The sequence below is a fragment of the Moschus berezovskii genome, chromosome 5 (genome assembly GCF_049115385.1).
Source record: "Moschus berezovskii isolate FMDL1 chromosome 5, NW_MosBer_1.0, whole genome shotgun sequence".
Classification (NCBI taxonomy): Eukaryota; Metazoa; Chordata; class Mammalia; order Artiodactyla; family Moschidae; genus Moschus; species Moschus berezovskii.
In genome coordinates, this window is record NC_142464.1 from 70,112,360 (window position 1) to 70,134,712 (window position 22,353).

Below are 22,353 nucleotides of genomic sequence, written 5' to 3' on the forward strand. Positions count from 1 at the left end.
GAACTGAATGTAGTTTGCAGAGTACAAGTCTGGCACTTATTTTTAAAAATTTATTCCTAAGGGTTTGTTTCTGATATGACTGAAAATAAAATTGTTTTTTAAATTTCAGAGTGTTGCTAGTGTATAGAGAGTTGATTTTCATATACTGATCTTGTTTCATGCAACCTTGCTGAATTTGTTCCTAACATTTGCTTGATTTGTAGCTTTTACTGTGACCTGCTACAAAATATTAAAAACCCAAGTTACTTAATAATCCTGTTTCAATGCTTTAGAATAGTAAAATAATTTAAATTTCATTTTAATTTATATCCCAATTCTAACTCAAATTATTTGGACTAAATTGCTTTTTCATCCAAAACTACTGTTTAGGACACTCACCTTGTAGTGCAAAAATAACACATTTTCCCTAAATGAAAAAATGTATTAGTGTTTACTTGGTCTAACTTGTGAATGATACAATCACTCTCACTGTTCAATAATATTTGATATGTCAGATTTATTTTATGTAATAACTAGTGGGAAGCCACCATGCCACTTTATTTAGCCATAGCTACTTTGCTTTTGTAATGAGGTCACTGTTCGTTCATAATCAACATCTTTTCACTGTTAAAAGGTCAAGAGAAGAAACTGTAGCGTTCCTCCTCTCCCTGAACAATGGAACTATAGAAGCATGTATGTTTAAAGTGTGAATGTACAAAATGCTGGACAGAAATTTTGGATCACATGTCACTTTTACTTCATTACTGGTTGTCCCTTTCATTCACTAGATCAAATGGATTTTTTGGATGAGTTCTGGTCAGTTCCCTGACATAACTATCTTTTATATGGGTATTAAGCATGTAACATTTTCTTGGCATTCTGAGTCAAGCAGAAAAGCCCTAGTGTCAAGGCAAAAAAAAAAAAAATTTTTTTTTGTTAAAGAAGAAAACACCCAGAAAAGCGTCTTGAAAAAATTGGACAAAGATGCAAAAAGCAAGTTAAAACACTTAACAGAAACTTGACATTTATTGTGCAATTTTATCTCCAACAGAACATGTGGCATTCTAGAGGTATATGAGGTAATAAAATCAATACTTCAATTAGAACACCTGAAATAACTGGCTCTAGTAACAAATGTTTCTTATAATTAAAAATATTGAATGTTTAAAAAACTCTTATAACATTTTAAGTTCCTAAAAGAAATGTGCCTAACACTTAAAAAACAACTTACTCTTCTATATAAATTGTTCACAAAAAAATCTTGCTATCCTGTATTACACTATGCATTTATAGCTTTATTAACATATCTCTAGTGGGTATTAACTCTACACAGTACAATCAAATAGAAATTATTCATAAAGAATCAACAAGACTTCAACAATAAAAATATCAGGATCAATGGATTTGTCACAGTTTCTGCACATGTGTTCTTCATAGAAAATAGAGTAAAGGCAAGTTGGCCCCAGTGTCAGGCTGCTACAGGAAGTTCCAGAGAGGAGACACACACAAAGGCAGTGTTTAAATGGGGCAGGGTCGGACTGGAGCAGCGACCTTCAAGGTTTCAGGACCCCTCTCATGGCCTGGCATGCCCTGTTCCCTAGAAACAAAGTCAGGCTCTGATGGCCGAGGCAAGCTCTTGAAACTTAAAACACAGCCAGAGGTGTTAAAGCCACAACTACAGGAAAGGATCAACAGATTACTGTATTTTCCTACAAAATCTTCACGACAATTCTCACAGTGACATCATGGTTAAAACCCTCTCTTCCAAACCAGACTCATCAAATCTAAGGCTACGAATACAATAAATGTGTAAAGTGAATGAACGTTGGCTGACTGATGGCCAGTGCCACGCCTAACATCTATCTGTCCCCAAAGAACGTCACTTCAGAGTTCAAAGTTTTGCTTTTATATCCCTGCATTTTTGTACTGGGAACCCTATGATGGAAATGTGAACAAATTAGTCATTTTATTCACTACTTCGATTAAACAACAAATCTATTCCAAAGTGCTGATGGGTTTTGAGAACTGGAGAAAACTGAAGGAGTCATTCCACTTTCTAAACCCAAAGATTTCCCCTTACTAGCTGAGTAATAAGCTCAATAAAATGGGATAACAATAACAGCCTAGGGAGTGCTTGTGAGGATTAAAATGAGAGAAGGCATAAAGTGCTTAGCAAAACACCTGGCACACAAGGACTCTGAACTATAAGCTATAGCTATTGTCAGTGGCTTTGAATGGGCCTGAACAGTTTTCCAATGCAGGCAAGACCCATCAGGCTACCAGTAATGGGGCAATCCTGACAACGAACACGCTTTTGAGTTAAGTCATCTTAGCAGATGTATTGTTTATTGTAATTTGGGGAAGTGTGATTCAGTGAAAGCCTAGTGCTTCTATTAGCCAGTTTTGGATAGTCATGAGGAAATTTAATCTGGTACTTTTACCACAAAGATATGGTGAATTAGTGCTATCAATAAGCCATACTGACCGAGCTGGTCATTAGATGAGTGAAGTTCTTCTCTGAATGTTCTTTGCAACTGAATATACCATGGAGGGTAAAAGTGGTCTCTAACAGGTAAATATACTCATTATAGTTTTGAATTTTAATTAGGAGGCAAGTACTGGTGAGTTATTACTTTTGCACTTCATGTTGTCCAGCATTAATTCTTCACTGTCCTCTAACCACTGGCTGATAATTCAAGTACCTGCAGAGGGCCCTCAACTGGGTGGCACTTCCCTACATTATTTCAAGTGAAGTGGTTATTTTTATCCAGTACTTACATGACTGAAAGAAGCCATCACTATGTTTACAAAAATATATCATAATGATACATACTGCTGTTTAGAGACATTTACACTAGCGTTCTGACTCAAGCATCCTATTTGACATGTTTTGCCAAGCAGTTTTGGCAAGTGTTGCCACATTAAACACACACCAGCGAGACTTGCACCATATGTTGAAAATCACTATTACATTTTTAAAACTTGGTAATAAGAGCTGTCAAAAATTACAAGCATCTGTATGGTGAAATTATATAGTATTGAATGAGAAAAGTTTAAATCTTTTCTAAAAATGAAACTATCCAAGAATGAGACTTTTTTAAAATGAATGAAATCTAAGAACAACTAAGGAGGTAGTCTGTGGGCATTAGGTTCAGGTTCAAAAGTACATGTTGAATGACAGAATTCAAATGAGGGCAATACTCATTTGTTTTTCTGAAAACAGTGCATGTTTCCTATTTGATACTCTATCTGTTTTCTGACAGCATCAGGAGGTCAAGCCATTAAAAGTGGCAGGAAAATGCAGACATCAAGAACTTGCAGGTTCCCAAGTTTGTATTATTGTCTAGATTTTGGGGAAAAAGTCTGCTGTTGTAAGAATTTACTGGACTTAACCATCCTATCGCTAATTGACACATGGAGAAGCTGGATCAAATAATAATATTAATATATCACCTTATAATTCTGATGAAGGTCAATGTGTTTATGATTGACAAAAGACTACACAGTCAATGTTTATGACTAGTGAAGGGCTAAGAAAGATCCAGAATATAAAATCACCCACTTGCTCTACAGCTGTGACGTAGCCACATATATATCTCTCAATTTCCCTATCCAAAGAGATGACTTTTTTTTTTTGTACAAACGTTCTAATGTTATCCTCTCCATTCCCAGTGAAGCCTAAAACAAAAGCAGCCTTTAATAAAAGCTGCCCATTTAGCCCTAAGCTTTACAAAGAATGCAGTTATCTGGATTAGGGTGATAAAAGAAGCCTCCCTTCCTACCCACACCTGAAGCAGAAACAGATTCTATCATCTCTAGAGCATCTGCTGATACAAAATGGTTTCAAAGACATTACTACAATCTTGAGCTCAACAAATTAAACTGGGGAAAGTAGGTGGCTGAAAGGTCAGTGCTAAGTCAGCCAAGGCCAGAAATTCAGGGGGATATTGGAGGGAAGCAAGTACGACAATTGGGGTGAAACATTTCCATTGGTGACAAAGAGAAACAAGATTTATGCAAATTCTAAAGATCAACTCAGCACAAAAAGACCCTCAAATTTCAGAGAAATTACAAACAAGCCCGTTGCATAGTTGTCAGAATGGCCTTGAAGCTGTGTGTGTACAATTCCAGAACAAATTCAGTGAATACCATCAGCCTCACCACTTGTTTGGTGCTCAGTGCACCAAACGACTAGCTGATTGAAATTCTCATCGCTCAGCCCATCACTTTGGCATTATGTCAACAGAGCCTGATTTAAGGCTGTGGAAACTGTGCATCTATGAACCTAGAAAACTGAGCATTTGAAAATGGTTTTGGATCTTTGGATGTTTCTTGACTGACACAGTGAAAACTTTTACAGTTTGTCACCTCCAGAGATCATATAGTGCCTTCCTTATCAACACAGAAGAAATTTTATTTTTTGGTAAAAAGTAACAGAGAGTAACAGCTAGCTTCCAACTCATCATTGTCTAGAGGTGACCTCTGATCTCTGGTTTCTCTTTTAGTAACAGGTTCTGTCAATGTAGACACAACATACAATGTCACCTATCCTATGTCTTTGCTGAGAAGTATAAATTCAAGTCTTTGGAAAACATAAAGACAACTTATCTGAATTAAAATGAGAATGCCTGTTCCTTGTCCCTCAGGACAATGCCATGTCTCCACCTTCTCCCATGAGCACCAAACTAGTCTCCACGGGGACCAGCCCTGCTCATGAAGCAGAGCTTACCTGAAGGTATCAGACAGGTGACCAAGAACTCACCTATCTTTTCTCACCCTCACCATCTAACTAGTCATCATTTGAAATCAACTGTAGTTTTTCCTTTGTACAATATAGTATTCTGAAAATCTCTGCAGGCTCTATACACTTTTCAAACAACCCGAAAATGGGCTTGTATTGGGAACTGTTTGGCAGTAGGTCAAGAGAGTTAAGGTTTAGGATGTGTAAAGTCTGACAGAGTGACATGCTTTGGATTCTAAAGTGATGGCAACAGAACATTCACCATTGGAACTCGAGAGGACTGGCTGCTCGTATGGAAAGATTTTGTCCACTAATCACCAGATCCATCCTGGGAATTTTTATTGAAGACTTCATCCTGGGAAGGCTGGTGATCGATCCCTTCATAAAAGGAGCCTCCGTTGTGCAGGAAAGTGCCCACGGCTCGCCCCTGCCGGGCATGACCCACAGCATCGCTGAACACTTTGTTTATCTGCTCCTCTGAGGGCATCCACCAGTCAGGGTTGGAGGTACAGTGCATCCTAATGAATTCTGTGGGGATAAACATAACAGTAAAAAAAAAAGAGAGAGAAAGAAACAGCTGGTTTTTTCAGTGGATGACAGGAAGGATGCTTAAACTTTAATAGCAGCTCTATAAGGAAAGCTTTATGGAACATCAGATGTAGTGCCATGATGACGTCACTTATTAAACTTTTAAAACTTACACCATCTACATTTTCTACTCATGTGCAAAAATAAAAATTATGTGAGTGATCCCTCTAAGACACATTTGCTATAAAAGGTAAATCTGATTTGTGAGGCATGGTCTGTACCATGCTAGGTTCAAAACCCTGTTGTTACATGCCCACATTTTTAGAATGTTAACTCTTTCCAGAAGCACAGCAAGTATCATTAGCCTGGTATTCTTTAACCAGCTACTGATTTGTAGATTAGATGCAAGAAATATCTCAGTAAGAGCGGGCGTAAGTTTTGGTTCAGAAGAGATTTCCACATTATTACAGGCTGTATTTATTTCTCTAATTATGATATCTGTATTATACATGTACTGACAAATAATTTTTTAGATGAGTTTTCCTCTAAATATTTAATTTCACCAGATACAATTAGGAAGAGATAGTGTATAAAGAGTAGCTAAGACTCCAATGAAACAATCTCGGCCTCCCTCCAGCTGAGTTCAAATCAATCTTTCCTGTTTTCTCAGAGAGTCAGGGGACATGCAGAGTTCCCATACAGCTATTTCATTAATAACATGGGCATCTGAAAACTGAAGTGAGCATTCTGGAAAAAGTCCTAAGTCAAACTGTGTGTGTGTGTTTTTTTGCACAGCTGATTGAAAGTTCAGGGTGACTGCTATTTACATATCATTTCTTCTCCAGCACTGATCCCTCTATAAGACAACGGTTCTGGTCATAGGATTGGATTTGTCTGAAATTTATTTATGAAACCCTGATCCTATTCGCCCTTAGAAGCTGATGCTTTTAAGAACTTGGACCAGAAAAATCTCATGAACTGAACGATGTCTATCTTAGCAGATAACAGGGGCATTCCCTTCAATTTCATGCCTGAGGTGAGAGACTCGTTCATCTCGTTCAAGTCCCAGCTCTGGTGGCCTTCCCTGGGGTGAGAACTGTGTTTATTTAGCATCTCATCCTGCAAAATTGTCAGGAACCAGATGGCTGATGGTGGGGTGCAAGCCTAGGAAACACCGAAGGACACCTACATCCTCGAACCCAGGTCACGGTCATGCAATGCTGAACAGAGAGAAAGCAGATGTGACCACTAGGGCTCACATATCTAGATCTCTCCCTATTATTTTCCTTGTGTTCCCACTTATTCACAACTGTAATTGTCCTCAGATCACCTCCAGCGGGGCTATGAGCTCCAGAAGTCAGGGATTCTGTTTTCTACTCCTCTCTGCCTTTCTCAGGTTTCCCACCTCAAGTATTCACAAGTATTCCATATCTGTTTAAGGAGTTCCCCTACCTCAGTCCAGATGCCCCATTCTCACAGGAACATAAAGAAATGAAAGAAAAGTACCCATGAGCAGAAATCAGGGCTAACTGTTGAGAGTGCTGTAGCCCTGCCACTCTGAGAATGTGCTGCCCTGTGATACCTACACTGCCCCCTCCTTAGCACTCACTGTTGTGACAGGACTTTCCCCTTCCCCAACAGTGTGCCAGACGATTACAAGCTCAAAGTAGAGGTCATTCTATTACACAGACTGGAAGCATTGTCACGTCACTGACCCCCTCTTCCTGCTGGAGTCAAACCACCCCAGGAAACAGGCCAGCCTAGAATTTCAGTCCCTGAAGCACCCTGCTCTCCATCCCTCAAGTGTCCAAATGTCTGCAACTTCCTTGGCCTTCCTACACTTGCTGACGTCACCCTGGGAGTCATCACACCTAAGCCTTCAGAAAGGGAATCCCATTTAGGTCAAAGAAAGCCCCATGATTTCAGCCTTTGGGACAGATACAAGGGCTCTAACTAGCTGCCCTGACACATCAGCAGTTCCTGCCTATGCCTTCTCCACCCATGGGCAGGGGAGGCCTGTGCGTCCTGCCCAGCTCTCCTGTGCTGGAGAGTACATATTCTAATTGGGCAGCCTGGGCTGCATCGGTATCCCAACGGGCCTGGCAGCATTCCCAGGGAAGCAACACTAGTGCTTTGGGATGTTAAGTTAATCCCTCAGTTTCACAGACTTGCTCATTAAAATGTAAAATGTTTAACAAGGATTTATGGAAAGGGACAGTGAGCCCCCTTATCCTGATTCTTCATAAGCCGCAGGGCAAATTCCTGAATACATACTGAACACGCTCTCAGCAGATTCCCCCCGCACCCCACCACCGCTAAGCTTACCCCCACTCTGGTACCTCTATCTGCTCTAATGATATTGGGGAAAAAAGGAACCTATGGCTAGACAGACACTGGAAATTTCCATCACCCAGCCACTCTAAATGGAATTTTTAGACTGGCCAACAGGGGGAGCTCCAGTGCACCTGTGCCAAGTTATTAATAATACTGGTATCTTCATTCTAGGTGGCTTTGTCAAGCATGGGTCACTTGAATCAATCACCTGGGGTGGTCACGAGGTGCAATAATGCACGCCTCCCCTGTCCTCACCCCAGGCCCGCTGAATCAGAAGTTCAGGGTGGGTCTGGGAATCTCTGTTACTAATAAATACTGCACATGCACCTTCGTCACTGGGGGCATCAGGGGAGGGGGGCAGGAGTGAGTGTCTTTCTGATGATGAAGGCCTTATCAGTGATAAGGTTTTTCCACTGTGACTTCTTCACCAGGAAATATTTTGATTCTTATCAGGAGTAAATCATTATTAAATCTTTCCAACCAATAAAATTACTCTTGAACTATATACAAGTTAATATTTTGATATGGACTTTTCGGGTGCAAATAGAGCTCATGTTGGCACTGTAATGTTTCTACTTGTCTGTGCTGATTTGCACCCACCGAATCAATCTGGCTTCTTCTTCCTCACCCTCTGCCTGGCCTATCTGTACTGTGGATCAGCTAGAGTAATCAGCTGTTAATAGTGATGAAATGGTGTTACCTGGGCAGTATTTTTTAAATACAGAAACTTTAAAAAAACTAGAACATAATCTGACTGGGTAAGAAATACTTTAGGCCTATGGAAAATTAACTAAATAAATTTAAGGAGCAGGGGCAAGTATTCTCGACAAGGGTAGCTTAAGACTGGGGGAGGGTGCCATAGGCTTCAAATGAAAACAGGGTAAATTTTAAAATCCTGTCTTCTTTTCCTCTGTGCTTTACCCAGTGTTCCAGTTTTCCTGGAAGTGGCCTTCCCAGGCAGCAAAGAAAATCTGAACTTAAAGCGTGAAACATGAGGTGCTATGCAGTGCTTATATGCTACTAAGTGCTAAAGCAAACAAAGAATTTTTAAAGAACTTCTCGATACCAAAGATATGGGCTACATGAAGCCTATAAATTCTCAGCGGAAAAAAACCAAAATACAGTCAAGGCTGAACACTTGCACGGGGAGCCACAGCCAATGCGGTGAAATGAGATCACAGATGGACACTGAGCGGAAGGATGCAGTACCTCGGAGGCATGTTACTTTAACTGGATCCAGAGGGCGTCTTTCAGGACCTGTCTCTCCTGACTGCACTGACCTTTTCCTTTTTCCAAGGCCGCATGAGTACTTAAGCTCATCGGTAGTGAAAACAAATCTGATGAGGTATCGAAGGAGCCGCCTCCCATCTTTCTTTGAAGAATTTACAGCCTCATCCCACTGTTTGCTCGTTATGTAGACAGGATAGTTGTTCAACAGCTGCTTGCTTCCCTGGAAAAGCGAAATATTTTCTCATTACCTACTTAGCTGGCCAGCCGGCAGCCTGGGTGATCTCCATTTCAAAGGCAAACATGCTTTTTAACCAAGTGGCTATGCTGACAATGAACCAGGTACTGAAGAGCACAAGTAATTGCTCACTCTCAAAACGGGCACTTTTCAAATTACATTTGCATTTTCTATAACAAGAGCCAATGAGGTTTAATGAACACCTTTGAAAGAGGAGCTATTTATAACTTGCATTTTAACAGGTAGGTTAAAACGTGTCAAGATCCAATGACAGGAAACACAATTTAAATATAACCTGTAACTTTCCTTTTCAATCTATTAAAGTATGCAAAAACGACTTTGAAGAGTGTGATCAAACAGGTCTCCTCATCCTTTGGTTGGCGGTTAAGTACTTTCAGAAATGACGTTGGTGGGTTATTTCCATTTTTTTCGTGTGTTTAATGTACCTAATATATGATAGCTGCTGCATTTCTGTGAAACAACATTAAAAAGTGAATTTAGAAAAAGTGGAATTGTGGAAACAGGAAAAAAAAATCACTAATAATAATGCAAAACAAGTTTCCTCAAATTATAGCTTCTGTAAATGCCACTATTTTATCAACTCAAAATTTTACTTACTTTTTACCTTTATAATTTATGTCTGCTATAAAATTCCCAGGCTAAATAGCTGCAATGGGACTAATTATAGGAATTTCTGTAACATTTATAAGCCATGTTTAGTCAACTGCACCTACAAAACCATTATTTTAGTTCTGGTTGTCCATAAAATTCTACAGTCCAGGACAAATTAATTAACCCATGATCTCAGTTTAAATGTACTTCTTCCCCAGTAATTAAGGTGTACAAAATAAAGAAGGGAAACTCATTCAGTTTTACAACTTTGCAAATTTACTATAGGTTATAAACTGGCACTATTTGGGTCTCACAGGTTTTTATTTTAAAAAGTGCTCTGTTCACTTAAGGTCTGAGAAGGGCAAATGGTCTAGGAGCCAACAGGAAAGGAAGAGGCAGCAGATACAGCTACGAAACTGTCACTGCATTATACCCACAGAAACTCATCACCGCAGCTCCATACTCCCGTGAAGCAGCAGGAGTGCGACTGAGTGTCCTTTTTATAAGAAGCAACTGAGGGACAGGGCTTGAATTTAGTCAGTTTGGGTTTGAACTCAGTTCTGCATCTTATTTGGTGTTTCTTGAGCAAGTTACTTAAACTGAGAGGAAGAACTAAGTTATCATAGGTTTAACCTATGAGTATTTGGGAGCATAAACCAGCCCTTGGCTGTGTCCTACATATGATCAAAAGATGGGCAGGAGCCCAGAGGTTCCTAAGGGCCCCTTAGCCCAGACTGCTGTTTCATGGCAGGAGGGGCGATACGGAGGGTTGACTGGCATGTGTGGCAGTGCAGACAGAAGAGCAAGGGTGAAAGACACAAGACTAGGGGGGTTAGGCCACCAATACCGTGAGCCAGGCTACGGGGGATCGAGGTGCGGCCGATTCCCAGGTGAAACAAGATGTCCTCCACAAAGATAAGGAACAGAAGGTTATGGTTGGGGGATGGAGGAGGCAGATACTAACGAGGAACAGTGTCTGTCACACAGTAGGTGCAATGAACATCTGTTGAATGACTACTGCAGGGACTCCCCTGGTGTCCACGGGTTAAGATTCTGTGCTCCCAGTGCAGGGGACACAGGTTCGACCCCTGGTCTGGGAAGATTCCACACACTGCAGAGCAACTAAACCCATGAGCCACAACCACTGAGCCTATACTCTTGAGCCTGGGAGATGCAACAAGAGAAGCCACCACAATGCGAAGCCCACACACCAGAATGAAGAGTAGTCCCTGCTTGCCTCAACTGGAGAAAGCCCATGCACAGCAATGAAGACCCAGCACAGTCAAAAATAAAATAAGGAGAGAAAGAAAGAAAAAAAAAAAAGGAATGGGGAACCAGAACAGAGTCCTGACCCAAAGGCCCAGAGAAAGAGAGCAGGTGCAGCGGGGAGGAACGGCGAGGCTCTGGGGATGATGAGGGCTGGGAAAACGGGCCCCTGGACGGGACAAGTGGCAGAGTAGCCTGGGGTGGGGCGGGGGGCAGCTCTCTCAGAGCATTCTGATAAGGAGTGGAGGTGGAGCCAGGCTACAGACAGGGCAGGGTGGGGGCAGAGCAAACGGAAATAAGAGTGGAGAAAAGAATACAGACCAGTCTTTCAAGGGTTTCATCACTGAGGTTACCATTCAGCAAGTGCCTTCAACGACAGGCAATGGGGCTGAGACCTGAACCTACCGTTCAAGGAGCAGGATGCGTTGTATTAGGATGAAAGTGCCGCAGGGTGCTTTGGGTGATGGAAGGAGAAAGAAAAGATAATCGTTGAGGGAGGGAGGGAGCATCAAAGAAGGGCTGATTTTCAGAGTGCGAAGACTTGGAACAAACAGTCTCTGCCTGAGGGAATGACAGGTGGGTTCTCCCATTTCAGGTCCCTCTGAGCCAAAAGAATGGTGGAAGACTTGCCCACAATATTAAACTTCTGTTTCTCCCCCTCAGAGTACAGAGGTGAATGTACTTCATGATGCATCACCTTTCTCCACAGGATATAAACTCACTCATAAACCTCAGAGTTACCATGTCTTCTGTTAGCCAATCTGTTCTGGGGTATAGATGGTTAAAGTACCGAGATGCTTCATCTTAAGGACATTCCAGATGGTGCACCATTTACCTTGCCACTGGAGACCTACCTCGGTTGGCTGGTCAGCTGGCTGTGGTATCATGAGCTGGTTGTGGTGCTGGAGCACCATCTTCAGGTAATCTAAGACGGTCTGGCAGGGCACTGGGTGGAAGAAATTGCAACAATTGCACATGAGCTGAACTGTTCTGGGAAAATAGAAAGCTTTAAAGATTTAAAAAGATTTTTGATGTAAACATCTTAAAAAAAAAAACACAACTCATTTTCTAAAGGAAATAGAATCTTCTTTGATTTGACATCCGCAGTTATTTCAGTTTGTATACATGGAACAGATGCTACAATTTGGGGAGAAATTTTGGGTTCAGCACAATTTAAGTCAAACTGACTCTAAGATGAATTTGGGTCAATAATAATGATGTCACATTGAACAATTCACAGAACAAGCATGTTTTCTTTGATTCAAGTTGTAACATGAGCACCCGATGGTGCTTTTGAAAATTAAGATACTGAAGACTATAATGTTTCACTCATTCAACATTGATACAATGCTCATTACTAGTGCCATTCATCCCTAGTTCTTTAGGAAAGCAGTAAGTCATGCACTTTAGCCCTGCTTCCTGACATGGACATGCGTGACCATGTAGCTCATCCCTCTAGACACTCACCTGATCTGGTCCAGTTCTGATTCAGTTAGTATGTATATCATTAACTGTTGTACTATATTTTTTGAGGCATAGTCTTATAGAACTATTGAATAATTACAATAAAACTGAACACATGAGCTCAATATAGAGCCTGACATATTTTTGTACCACTGCAGAAATAATTCTTACATCTTAAGATTTTTATTAGAGCCCTTTCTGGAGTATTAACTAATTGCTTTTACAGGTTTCAGTAGCTTAGTTAATAACCTAATTGTCATGGATCACTGGCATTATCTGTCCTGGCTATGTGTTTTCTTAGGATGTTTTTGTCACGTTAGAGAAAATAGTAAATATTTAACCTAAACCCTAATTTTAAAGTATTATCACTGAGTTTTCTTCACTTTTTTTCTCACTTTTTTTTTTAAGAGAGCAAACTGAAGTTATCATCTTTATCTCCTGCTAATAGCTCTGGGTTTTTTTTAGGTGACATTACACTGCAACATAAGAAATCAAACACTGTATCAACATCCTTTGGGAGAATTTGAATGATAAGTAGAAGTAGGTTAGGAAATTTTTCTTCTTGCCAAGAAATATTTTCTTAAATAACATCCTTACAGATTTGTCTTACACATTGGTGTCACAGGTCACTCTTGCATAGTCATCTGAATATATTCTTTAAATTAAAGAAGCATTTTGGGGACAACCACAAAAGTCAACAAAAAGAAGGCATATGTGTTTCAGTTTGAAGCAGGACTTTTACTAAGCCTAAATTTAATAAAACCTGTCAAGTATGTCTAATTTTACCACTCTATTAAAAGCCTAACTCACTTTAAAGTCTATCCTGATGTAACTAAATCCTGTGATTTACAATTCTGCCAGATCTCGCCCAAATTCCTCTTAAGGGGTGCACTTACTGGAGAAGAGTTCTATGTTCTGACAGACACTTGTACCCTGGATATGGCTGAGTAGAGAGTTTGAGTCACTGAGAGCTAGAAAATCCACTTTCTAAACCATACCATTTCTGCTTGGGTATGTAAAGCTCACGGAAAAGTTTGAGCAAGTTAACTGAATGACAAACAGTAATTTCCCACATTACTAGAGTTCCATAAACAAACAGTCCAACCCACTTGCTGATGCCATAGTGAGGAAGAATGAATCTTCTGAAAACGGATTGATTACAGGAAAAAAGCAGAAGACTTGAGAAGCTAATGGAGACAGGAAACAGGTTTGCCATTGAGTTCCGGCTTTTCACTGACTATCTGGCCTTCGGGACTCCATTTAGCTTCTGTGTCTGAGTCTCTTCTACGCATTGCCAAATATGAGGGTTTCGGCAGCAGCAATGCAACTGCACAGATGTCACTGCATCGCCAAGCAACGTGTGAGGTGTTCTGGATTTAGTTTGGAAGTTTTAGTAAAACCTGTAAATACTCACTGACTGATTAGGATTTGAATGGAACTCCTTTTCCTACTTTATCCATATTTTACATATGTTTACAGAAAAAATGTTTAAGAGCAAAATGCTTATAAAACTGAATATTCAGTGTGATCTCAACCGTGTTAAAAATAATTATGTGCAAAGAGAAGAGACTGGAAAGAGATAAACCAGAGCATCATAATTAAAAATGATTTTAAAATTAAAATTATTTTTAAAAATTAATTTAAAATAATTAAAAACTTTGTCCTTTACCATCCTTGTAAAGACCGATTTAAAAAAATTTCTACAGTGGGCATGGACCACAATAACTGTAAAGTTGTTCAAAGAATGTCTACATAACTGTTATTTCCCCTTCCTTTGCCATCTATGACCTTCAGTGTTGCCTATATAGGCTCAGAGGCAGACTCTCCCATCTCTACACCCCCAATATTCAGGCAGCAGTGCTAACCTCTGAGCAAGGCCAGCTGACCCAAACATTCTGGAAGAAAATGGAATTTCACCTGCATTTACCGGCCATGGGGCTCTACTGAAGGCAACTGGGTCCTGTGGGCTGATATCTGGGCACAGGGCTGAAGCCAGGAACACTGAGGACAAGGCTCAGGTCCAGCTACTTAAATCAACTCTGCAGAGCTGGCTGTTGTATTGTCCGAAAGACTTGTTAAGTAAGGTTCTTCCACGGCAAACTGCTGTTTTTGCCCTTGTTAAGGGTGCTTGGGTGCCAAGTACCTAATTTTCCCGGCAGGTCATTGCATTAACATCTTGATCAGCTTCTCTTGTTCATTCAGCATTATTTAATCTATTCTGCTATATCATTGTTTTTAAAGACTCAAAACAATTACTGGAAATACAGCACATACTATTTCATAGGGAGACTGAAATTATTTGCCATACTGACAAGCACGCCATCTGTGTGCTGTACCACCTTTAAGTGTCTGTCCCAGTCACACTGTCTCTGGAGAGTATAAGTTCCCAAATTGTAAACATCTAGAAATAAACAGTGAGCTTTAAGTATTACTCAGCCTACAGACACATGGCTATTCTCTTGATAATGAAAATGTTCTCTCTGATTAATTTAACTGATATGTATCAATGCTATAATAGAACATGCCTGAAACTGGGCTGGAATCAGGGATACAGGATGACTCTGACTTAAGTCTCTGCCCTCAAGAACCTTACATGGCCTGCCTCTCCTTGTACCAAGACACCAAGAGAGACAAAGAGTAAAAACCTGCCCTGCTACTGCCTTCAACAGAAGCAAGCATGACGTGCTATAGAAAGTGGCCAATTCTGCCTGGGAACTGGGGGATGGGTCTGTTAGGGAAGTGTCACCTGACTGGGGTACTGAAGGATGAGTAGGAGTTCGAGTGGGGGAAAAAGGAGGGCATGTCCTTAGACTGCAGGGACAGCAGGAGTTAAGGGAAGACTAGAAGCAAGTGGTAAAGAATCTGCCTGCCAGTGCAGGAGACGTGGGTTTGATCCCTGGTTTAGAAGATTCCCTGGAGAAGGAAATGGCAACCCACTCAGTATTCTTGCCTGGAAAACTCCATGGACAGAGGAGCCTGGCAGGCTACAGTCCACGGCATTGCAAAGAGTCAGACATGACTGAGTGACTGAGCACGCAGAATCAAGTGCATAGAGGCTTGGGAATCACGGACTGTCCAGAGGGGTTGGAGCACTTGGGGTGTGGTGGGAACTGAGGGGTGAGCCTCCAGAAATGAACAGGAGGACTCAGGTAGTGAAGGACATCACGTTGTGCCACACTAAAGGTGCTGGAATTCACTCCATGGACCACGTGAAGCCAAGAGGCATTCAGCAGAGGGTGATGTGGGCTTTTTCAACTGGGAGAGCTTGGGACTGAACAGACACTGCAAGAGGCCATGCTGTGAGTCAGACATGGATGAAAGCCCTGGGGAGAGAGAGGAGGACTCCATACCGATGGGCACATACAAGGTGGAACCCAGAGGACAGAAGACTGACATGAAATAGGAACAGAGATGCTTATGAATGGAGCTGAAGTTCCCCACCTGGGTAACTAACTGAATGCTGACCTCTTTACATGGTTAAGACCACCACCACCAACCTAAGAAAGCCACTTAAGACCTGTATTCTCAGGCACAGGACAGTGTCCCTCTCGGCCTCTTAAGGTTGCTTTGTATGGAGTGTCTCCTAGAAGATCTGGCAGGCACTGTGTTGTTACGTGATGAACTTAATACTTCAGCATTAAAGCGTTACTAACCTCATGCTACAGAAAACAGAAACTGAGGCTCAGAATGGTTACAGAATTTGCCCAAACCACTGCTAACAAGTAGCAGGAGCAGAAATCCAAACCCAGGTTTGACTCTAAAGCCATTTTCTTCAGCACATGCTCTTTCGTGTCCCAGTCTCACTTACAGCAAGAGTTGTGTGACTTTTACAAAATTCTAAGTCAAAGAACTCAATTGTTTAGTCCTCTGTTCCTACCACTTGCTCTAATTTCTTTTTCCTCAGAACATATTTGTGTCTCCTCATTCTCCCTAGAATGCCCGCATGAAATACGATCACCGTGTTTCTCAGGACCGGAAGCCGACCTGAGCCTTCCCCTACAGGCACTTCTGGCACTTGTGAGCCGGAGGGCCCTGCAAGCATGGTAAGGCGCTAGCACAGAGACACTGCAGCTACTCCGAGGGCTTTTTCTTCTCGCAAAACTAGTTATTCAGAAACGGACACTGATCTATCTTTTTAAAATCTTCCTAGAATATCCTTACTTAAGATCAGACTGCATAATTCAAGGTTAATTCTCTAGCGTGTAGCCTTGTGAATTAGTATAATTGATCCTCATTGTTTGCAGACTGTACATTAGCCTACTCACTAATGGATTTCCCAGGTGGCGTTAGTGGTAAAGAACCTACCTGCCAACGCAGGAGACATGAGAGACTCAGGCTCGATCTCTGGGTCGGGAAGATCCCCTGGAGGAAGGCTTGGCAACCCACTCAAGTATTCTCGCCTGGAGAATCCCACGGGCAGAGGAGCCTGGTGGGCTACAGTCTATAGGTCGCAAAGCACACACACACGACTCACTGACATGAATTTGTAATGGTCAAATTCAAATTTGGGGTGCTCTTGCTGGCGCTGGTGGACTTTGGCAGGCCCCGAGCTGCTGGAATCACACACTCCAAGTTGAGGCTGAACAGGGATACATTCTGCCCACCTGTTTCAGCCCTCATAGGATAATGAGGGTTCTTTTCATGGTCGAGTTAGTGTCATATTTTTTTCATTTTTGTGCTTTTCCTGCGTGGTGATTTTGCGGTTTAAAAGGGGTCCCAAACGTAGAGATGAAGTGCTGTCTAGTGTTCCTGAGCATGACGCTGTGATGTACTTCAAGGGGAAGATGTGTATTAGATAAGCTTTGTTCAGATGTGAGTCACAGGGCTGTGAATTCAGTGTCAACCGACCAGCACTATATATTAAATAAGGCCTCTTAAAAAAAAAAAAGATACTAAAAACGAGGTTATGAATTGACTGGTTGACAAAAACATTGCAACCTGAGGCTGCACAGAACTACAGTGAATAATAAGAATCGACAATATTTTGAGGGTGGAAAAGGGTAATAAACTAGCTCTGTAAAATGTGAACATTAATTTTGTTTGGAGTTACAAATTTGGATGATCAAAAATGTACGTTTAAAAAAGTTCAGTTCAGTCTCTCAGTCCTGTCTGACTCTTTGCAACCCCATGAATCACAGCACGCCAGGCCTCCCTGTCTACCACCAACTCCCGGAGTTCACTCAAACTCATGTCCATCAAGTCGGTGATGCCATCCAGCCATCTCATTCTCTGTCATCCCCTTCTCCTCCTGCCCCCAATACTTCCCAGCATCAGTCTTTTCCAGTGAGTCAACTCTTCGCATGAAGTGGCCAAAGTATTGGAGTTTCAGCTTTAGCATCAGTCCTTCCAATGAACACCCAGGATTGATCTCCTTTAGAATGGACTGGTTGGATCTCCTTGCAGTCCAAGGGACTCTCAAGAGTCTTCTCCAACAACACAGTTCAAAAGCATCAATTCTTCAGTGATCAGCTTTCTTCACAGTCCAACTTTCACATTCATACATGACCACGGGAAAAACCATAGCCTTGACTAGACCTAGGACCTATGTTGGCAAAGTAATGTCTCTGCTTTTTAACATGCTATCTAGGTTGGTCATAACTTTCTTTCCAAGGAGTAAGTGTCTTTTAATTTCATGGCTGCAATCATCAACTGCAGTGATTTTGAAGCCGCCTAAAATAAAGTCTGACACTGCTTCCACTGTTTCCCCATCTATTTCCCATGAAGTGATGGGACTAGATGCCATGATCTTAGTTTTCTGAATGTTGAGCTTCAAGCCAACTTTTTCACTCTCCTCTTTCATTTTCATCAAGAGGCTTTTGAGTTCCTCTTCACTTTCTGCCATAAGGGTGGTGTCATCTGCGTATCTGAGGTTATTGATATATCTTGATTTCAGCTTGTGCTTCTTCCAGCCCAGCGTTCCTCATAATGTACTCTGCATATAAGTTAAATGAGCAGGGTGGCAATATACAGCCTTGACGTACTCCTTTTCCTATTTGGAACCATTCTGTTGTTCCAAGTCCAGTTCTAACTGTTACTTCCTGACCTGCATACAGGTTTCTCAAGAGGCAGATCACGTGGTCTGGTATTCCCATCTCTTTCAGAATTTTCCACAGTTTGTTGTGATCCACACAGTCAAAGGCTTTGGCACAGTCAATGAAGCAGAAATAGATGTTTTTCTGGAACTCTCTTGCTTTTTCCATGATCCAGCGGATGTTGGCAATTTGATTTCTGGTTCCTCTGCCTTTTCTAAAACCAGTGAACATCTGGAAATTCACAGTTCACATATTGCTGAAGCCTGGCTTGGAGAATTTTGAGCATTACTTTGCTAGCGTGTGAGAGGAGTCTAATTGTGCCGTAGTTTGAGCATTCTTTGGCATTGCCTTTCTTTGGGACTGGAATGAAAACTGACCTTTTCCAGTCCTGTGGCCACTGCTGAGTTTTCCAAATTTGCTGGCATATTGAGTGTGGCACTTTCACAGCATCATCTTTCAAGATTTGAAATAGCTCAACTGGAATTCCATCACCTCCACTAACTTTGTTCGTAGTGATACTTTCTAAGGCCCACTTGACCTCACATTCCAGGATGTCTGGCTCTAGGTGAGTGATCACACCATTGTGATCATCTTGGTCGTGAAGATCTTTTTTTACAGTTCTTCTGTGTATTTTTGCCACCTCTTCTTAATATCTTCTGCTTCTGTTAGGTCCATACCATTTCTGTTTTTTATCGAGCCCATCTTTGCATGAAATGTTCCCTTGGTATCTCTCATTTTCTTGAAGAGATCTCTTGTCTTTCCTATTCTGTTGTTTTCCTCTATTTATTTCCATTGATTGCTGAGGAAGGCTTTCTTATCTCTCCTTGCTATTCTTTGGAACTCTGCATTCTGTTCTTTAATAATATCAACAGTTAAGTGTACCTTCCCTCTATCTACACTTAGAAAATTTCAAGGTATTTTTAATGTCACAGTTATTTTACTTTGGGAGTTATCATTATTTCTAAAATTTTATCGAAGTATCAGTTGATTAACAATATCATGTTAGTTTCAGGTATACAGCACAGTTATTCAGTTATATATGCATGAAAGTGAAAGTCACTCAGTCATGTCCGACTCTTGAGACCCCATGGACTGTAACCTGCCAGGCTCCTCTGTCCATGGGATTCTCCAGACAATACTGGAGGGGGCTGTCACACCCTCCTCTAGCAGATCTTCCTAACCCAGGGATCAATCCTGCATTTTGATGTCTTCCTACACTGGCAGGTAGGTTCTTTACCACTAGCGCCACCTGGGAAGCCCTCAGTTACATATAAATATGTGTGTGTATACATATATACATGTATTTTTTTTTCCAGATTCTTTTCCCATATAGGTTATTACAAAATATCGAGCACAGTTCCTGGTTCTACATAGCAGATCCTTGTTGGTTATCTATTTTGTATAGAGTACTGTTGGAAGTGGTTTTTATGTTTTTAATACCAACATTTTATCATATTTTAAAATCCCTAAACTTGGTGTTCAAAGACAATTATAAAGGGCAATTAAGATTTGAAGTGTTTTTTCTTCTTAATGGAACATAAACTATTGGTGTGTCTTACATTCAATGAGGGTTGAAATTAGATGAAATATGGTATTTTATACCCATCTTCCTTATGAGTTCCCTTTAATCAGTGCTGACTGCAAGCTTTCTAAATAAAAGTGTCTACTGTAACTTGACACCTTCTCCATTGAGATGTCTGCCCATCATTTTTCTTCTTTTAATAACCTCTTAGCTCTCTGTATCCCTGACCCAGTATCTTCCTTTTGTGACTTTTATCTTTTAACCTATTTCTTTTAAAAAGTTTAAACTTCTGAAGACTTTGTAATTTCTAGTGTGATGTAGTGTCTAGTGTAACTTCTAATACAAAGGAAAATGTGCTAATGCTACCTCCTGGGATAAAATATTTAGTTACCTACATCTGCAAATAACTCTGGAAAGTAAGTTAGAGAGTACTTTCTAGAAGCCCCTCACTTGCATGTAGCTGATACTCAATACAACTTTGTTGGATGTTTCACAAATAATACAGTAAACAAGGCTGTCTCAGGCGGTGCTGGAAAGAACACCTCTTCCCAGTCTCTTTCCTTGAGGTGAGGGCTGTCGCCTTCCTGTCCCCCTCTTATAGCTGAAAGTACCTTTCCCCTGTAGACTAAATAGACTCATTTCTTTTGAATTCTTAGTTCAAGAACTACTCCCAGGTATGAACGCCTTATTTTCGGGAAAACCAAAAAGAAACTGGAATCTCAGAGCTGCTCAACAGCGTGACTCGGGAGAGAGGGAAGTGTCTAAGGAACTCCACCCTTACTCCAACCCACAACAGGTGCCCCCGCCATCTCCTGCAGCTGATTCCCTCTGCTCACTGCTGCATGCTCGTCTGCCCTTCGTACTCATCCGTCCTACATGGCTGCAAGCAGAGTGATCCTATGACACAAGGGCAGATCCCACAAAAAGGAAGCTCCAGGTCCTTTCCTGCATCTCCCACTGTTGTTTACTAAACATAATGGACAAAGTGATGTTTACCTATATAGCTGAGTTTCAGTCTGGACTAAACTAAACTCATCGACATATAGGAAATCAGTGAACTAAAATGGACCTGAAGGGGCGAATTTAATTCAATGACCATTATATCTACTACTGTGGGCAAGAATCCTTTAGAAGAAATGGAGTAGCCCTTCTAGTCAACAAGAGTCTGAAATGCTGCAGTACTTGGGTACAATCTCAAGAACGACAGATGATCTCTGTTCATTCTCAAGGCAAGCCATACGATATCACAGTAATCCAAGTCTGCGGCCCAACCACTAATGCCGAAAAAGCTGAAGTTGAACATTTCTATGACGACTTACAAGACTTCTAGAACTAACACCAAAAAAAGATGTCCTTTTCATCATAGGGGACTAGAAAGCAAAAGTAGGAAGTCAAGAAACACCTGGAGTAACAGGCAAATTTGGCCTTGGAGTATGGAATGAAGCAGGGCAAAGGCTAATAGAGTTTTGTCAAGAGAACGCACTGGTCATAGCAAACACCCTCTTCCAACAACACAAGAGAAGACTCTACACATAGACATCACCAGATGGCCAACACTGAAATCAGGCTGATTATATTTTTTGTAGCCACAGATGGAGAAGCTCCATACAGTCAGCAAAAACAAGACCAGGAACTAATTGTGGCTCAGATCATGAACTTCTTATTGCAAAATTCGGACTTAAATGGAAGAAAGTGGGGAAAACCACTAGGCCATTAAGGTATCAGTTCACTTCAGTTGCTCAGAAGTGTCTGACTCTTTGTAACCCCATGGACTGCAGCACGCCAGGCCTCCCTGTCTATTGCCAACTCCCAGAGTTTACTCAAACTCATGTCCATTGATTCGGTGATACCATCCAACCATCTTATCCTCTGTTGTCCCCCTTTTTTCCCACCTTCAATCTTTCCCAGCATCAGGGTCTTTTCCACTGAGTCAGTTCTTTGCATCAGGTGGCCAAAGTACTGGAATTTCAGCTTCAGCATCAGTCCTTCCAATGAATATTCAGGACTGATCTCCTTTAGTATGACCTAAATCAAATCCCTTATGATTACACAGCGGAAGTGACAAATAGATTCAAGGGACTAGATCTGATAGAGTCCCTGAAGAACTATGGATGGAGGTTTGTGACATTATACAGGAGGTGGTGATCAAAACCATCCCCAAGAAAAAGAAATGCATAAAGGCAAAATGGCTGTCTTAGGAGGCCTTACAAATGCTGAGAAAAGAGAAGTGAAAGGCAAAGGAGAAAGGGAAACATATACCCAACTGAATGCAGAGTTCCAAAGAACAGCAAGGAGAGATAAGGAAGCCTTCCTCAGTGATCAATGCAAAGAAATAGAGGAAAACAATAGAATAGGAAAGACTAGAGATCTCGTCAAGAAAATCAGAGATACTAAAGGAACATTTTATGCA

The 22,353-nt window shown here is 41.2% G+C and overlaps 1 protein-coding gene across 1 annotated transcript in view; it reads right to left on the reverse strand.

Moving 5' to 3' along the window:
- Nucleotides 1-5,030: 5,030 nt before the first annotated feature.
- BEND4 (BEN domain containing 4) overlaps nt 5,031-22,353 on the reverse strand; it is a 31,837-nt gene continuing 14,514 nt past the window's right edge. Inside the window, exons 3-5 of the mRNA XM_055435109.2 lie at nt 11,780-11,871; nt 8,792-9,032; nt 5,031-5,248 (exon numbers count right to left, since the gene is read on the reverse strand). Of these exons, the coding sequence (XP_055291084.2) occupies nt 5,031-5,248; nt 8,792-9,032; nt 11,780-11,871 (551 nt within the window). The remainder of the gene's footprint in view (nt 5,249-8,791; nt 9,033-11,779; nt 11,872-22,353) is intronic.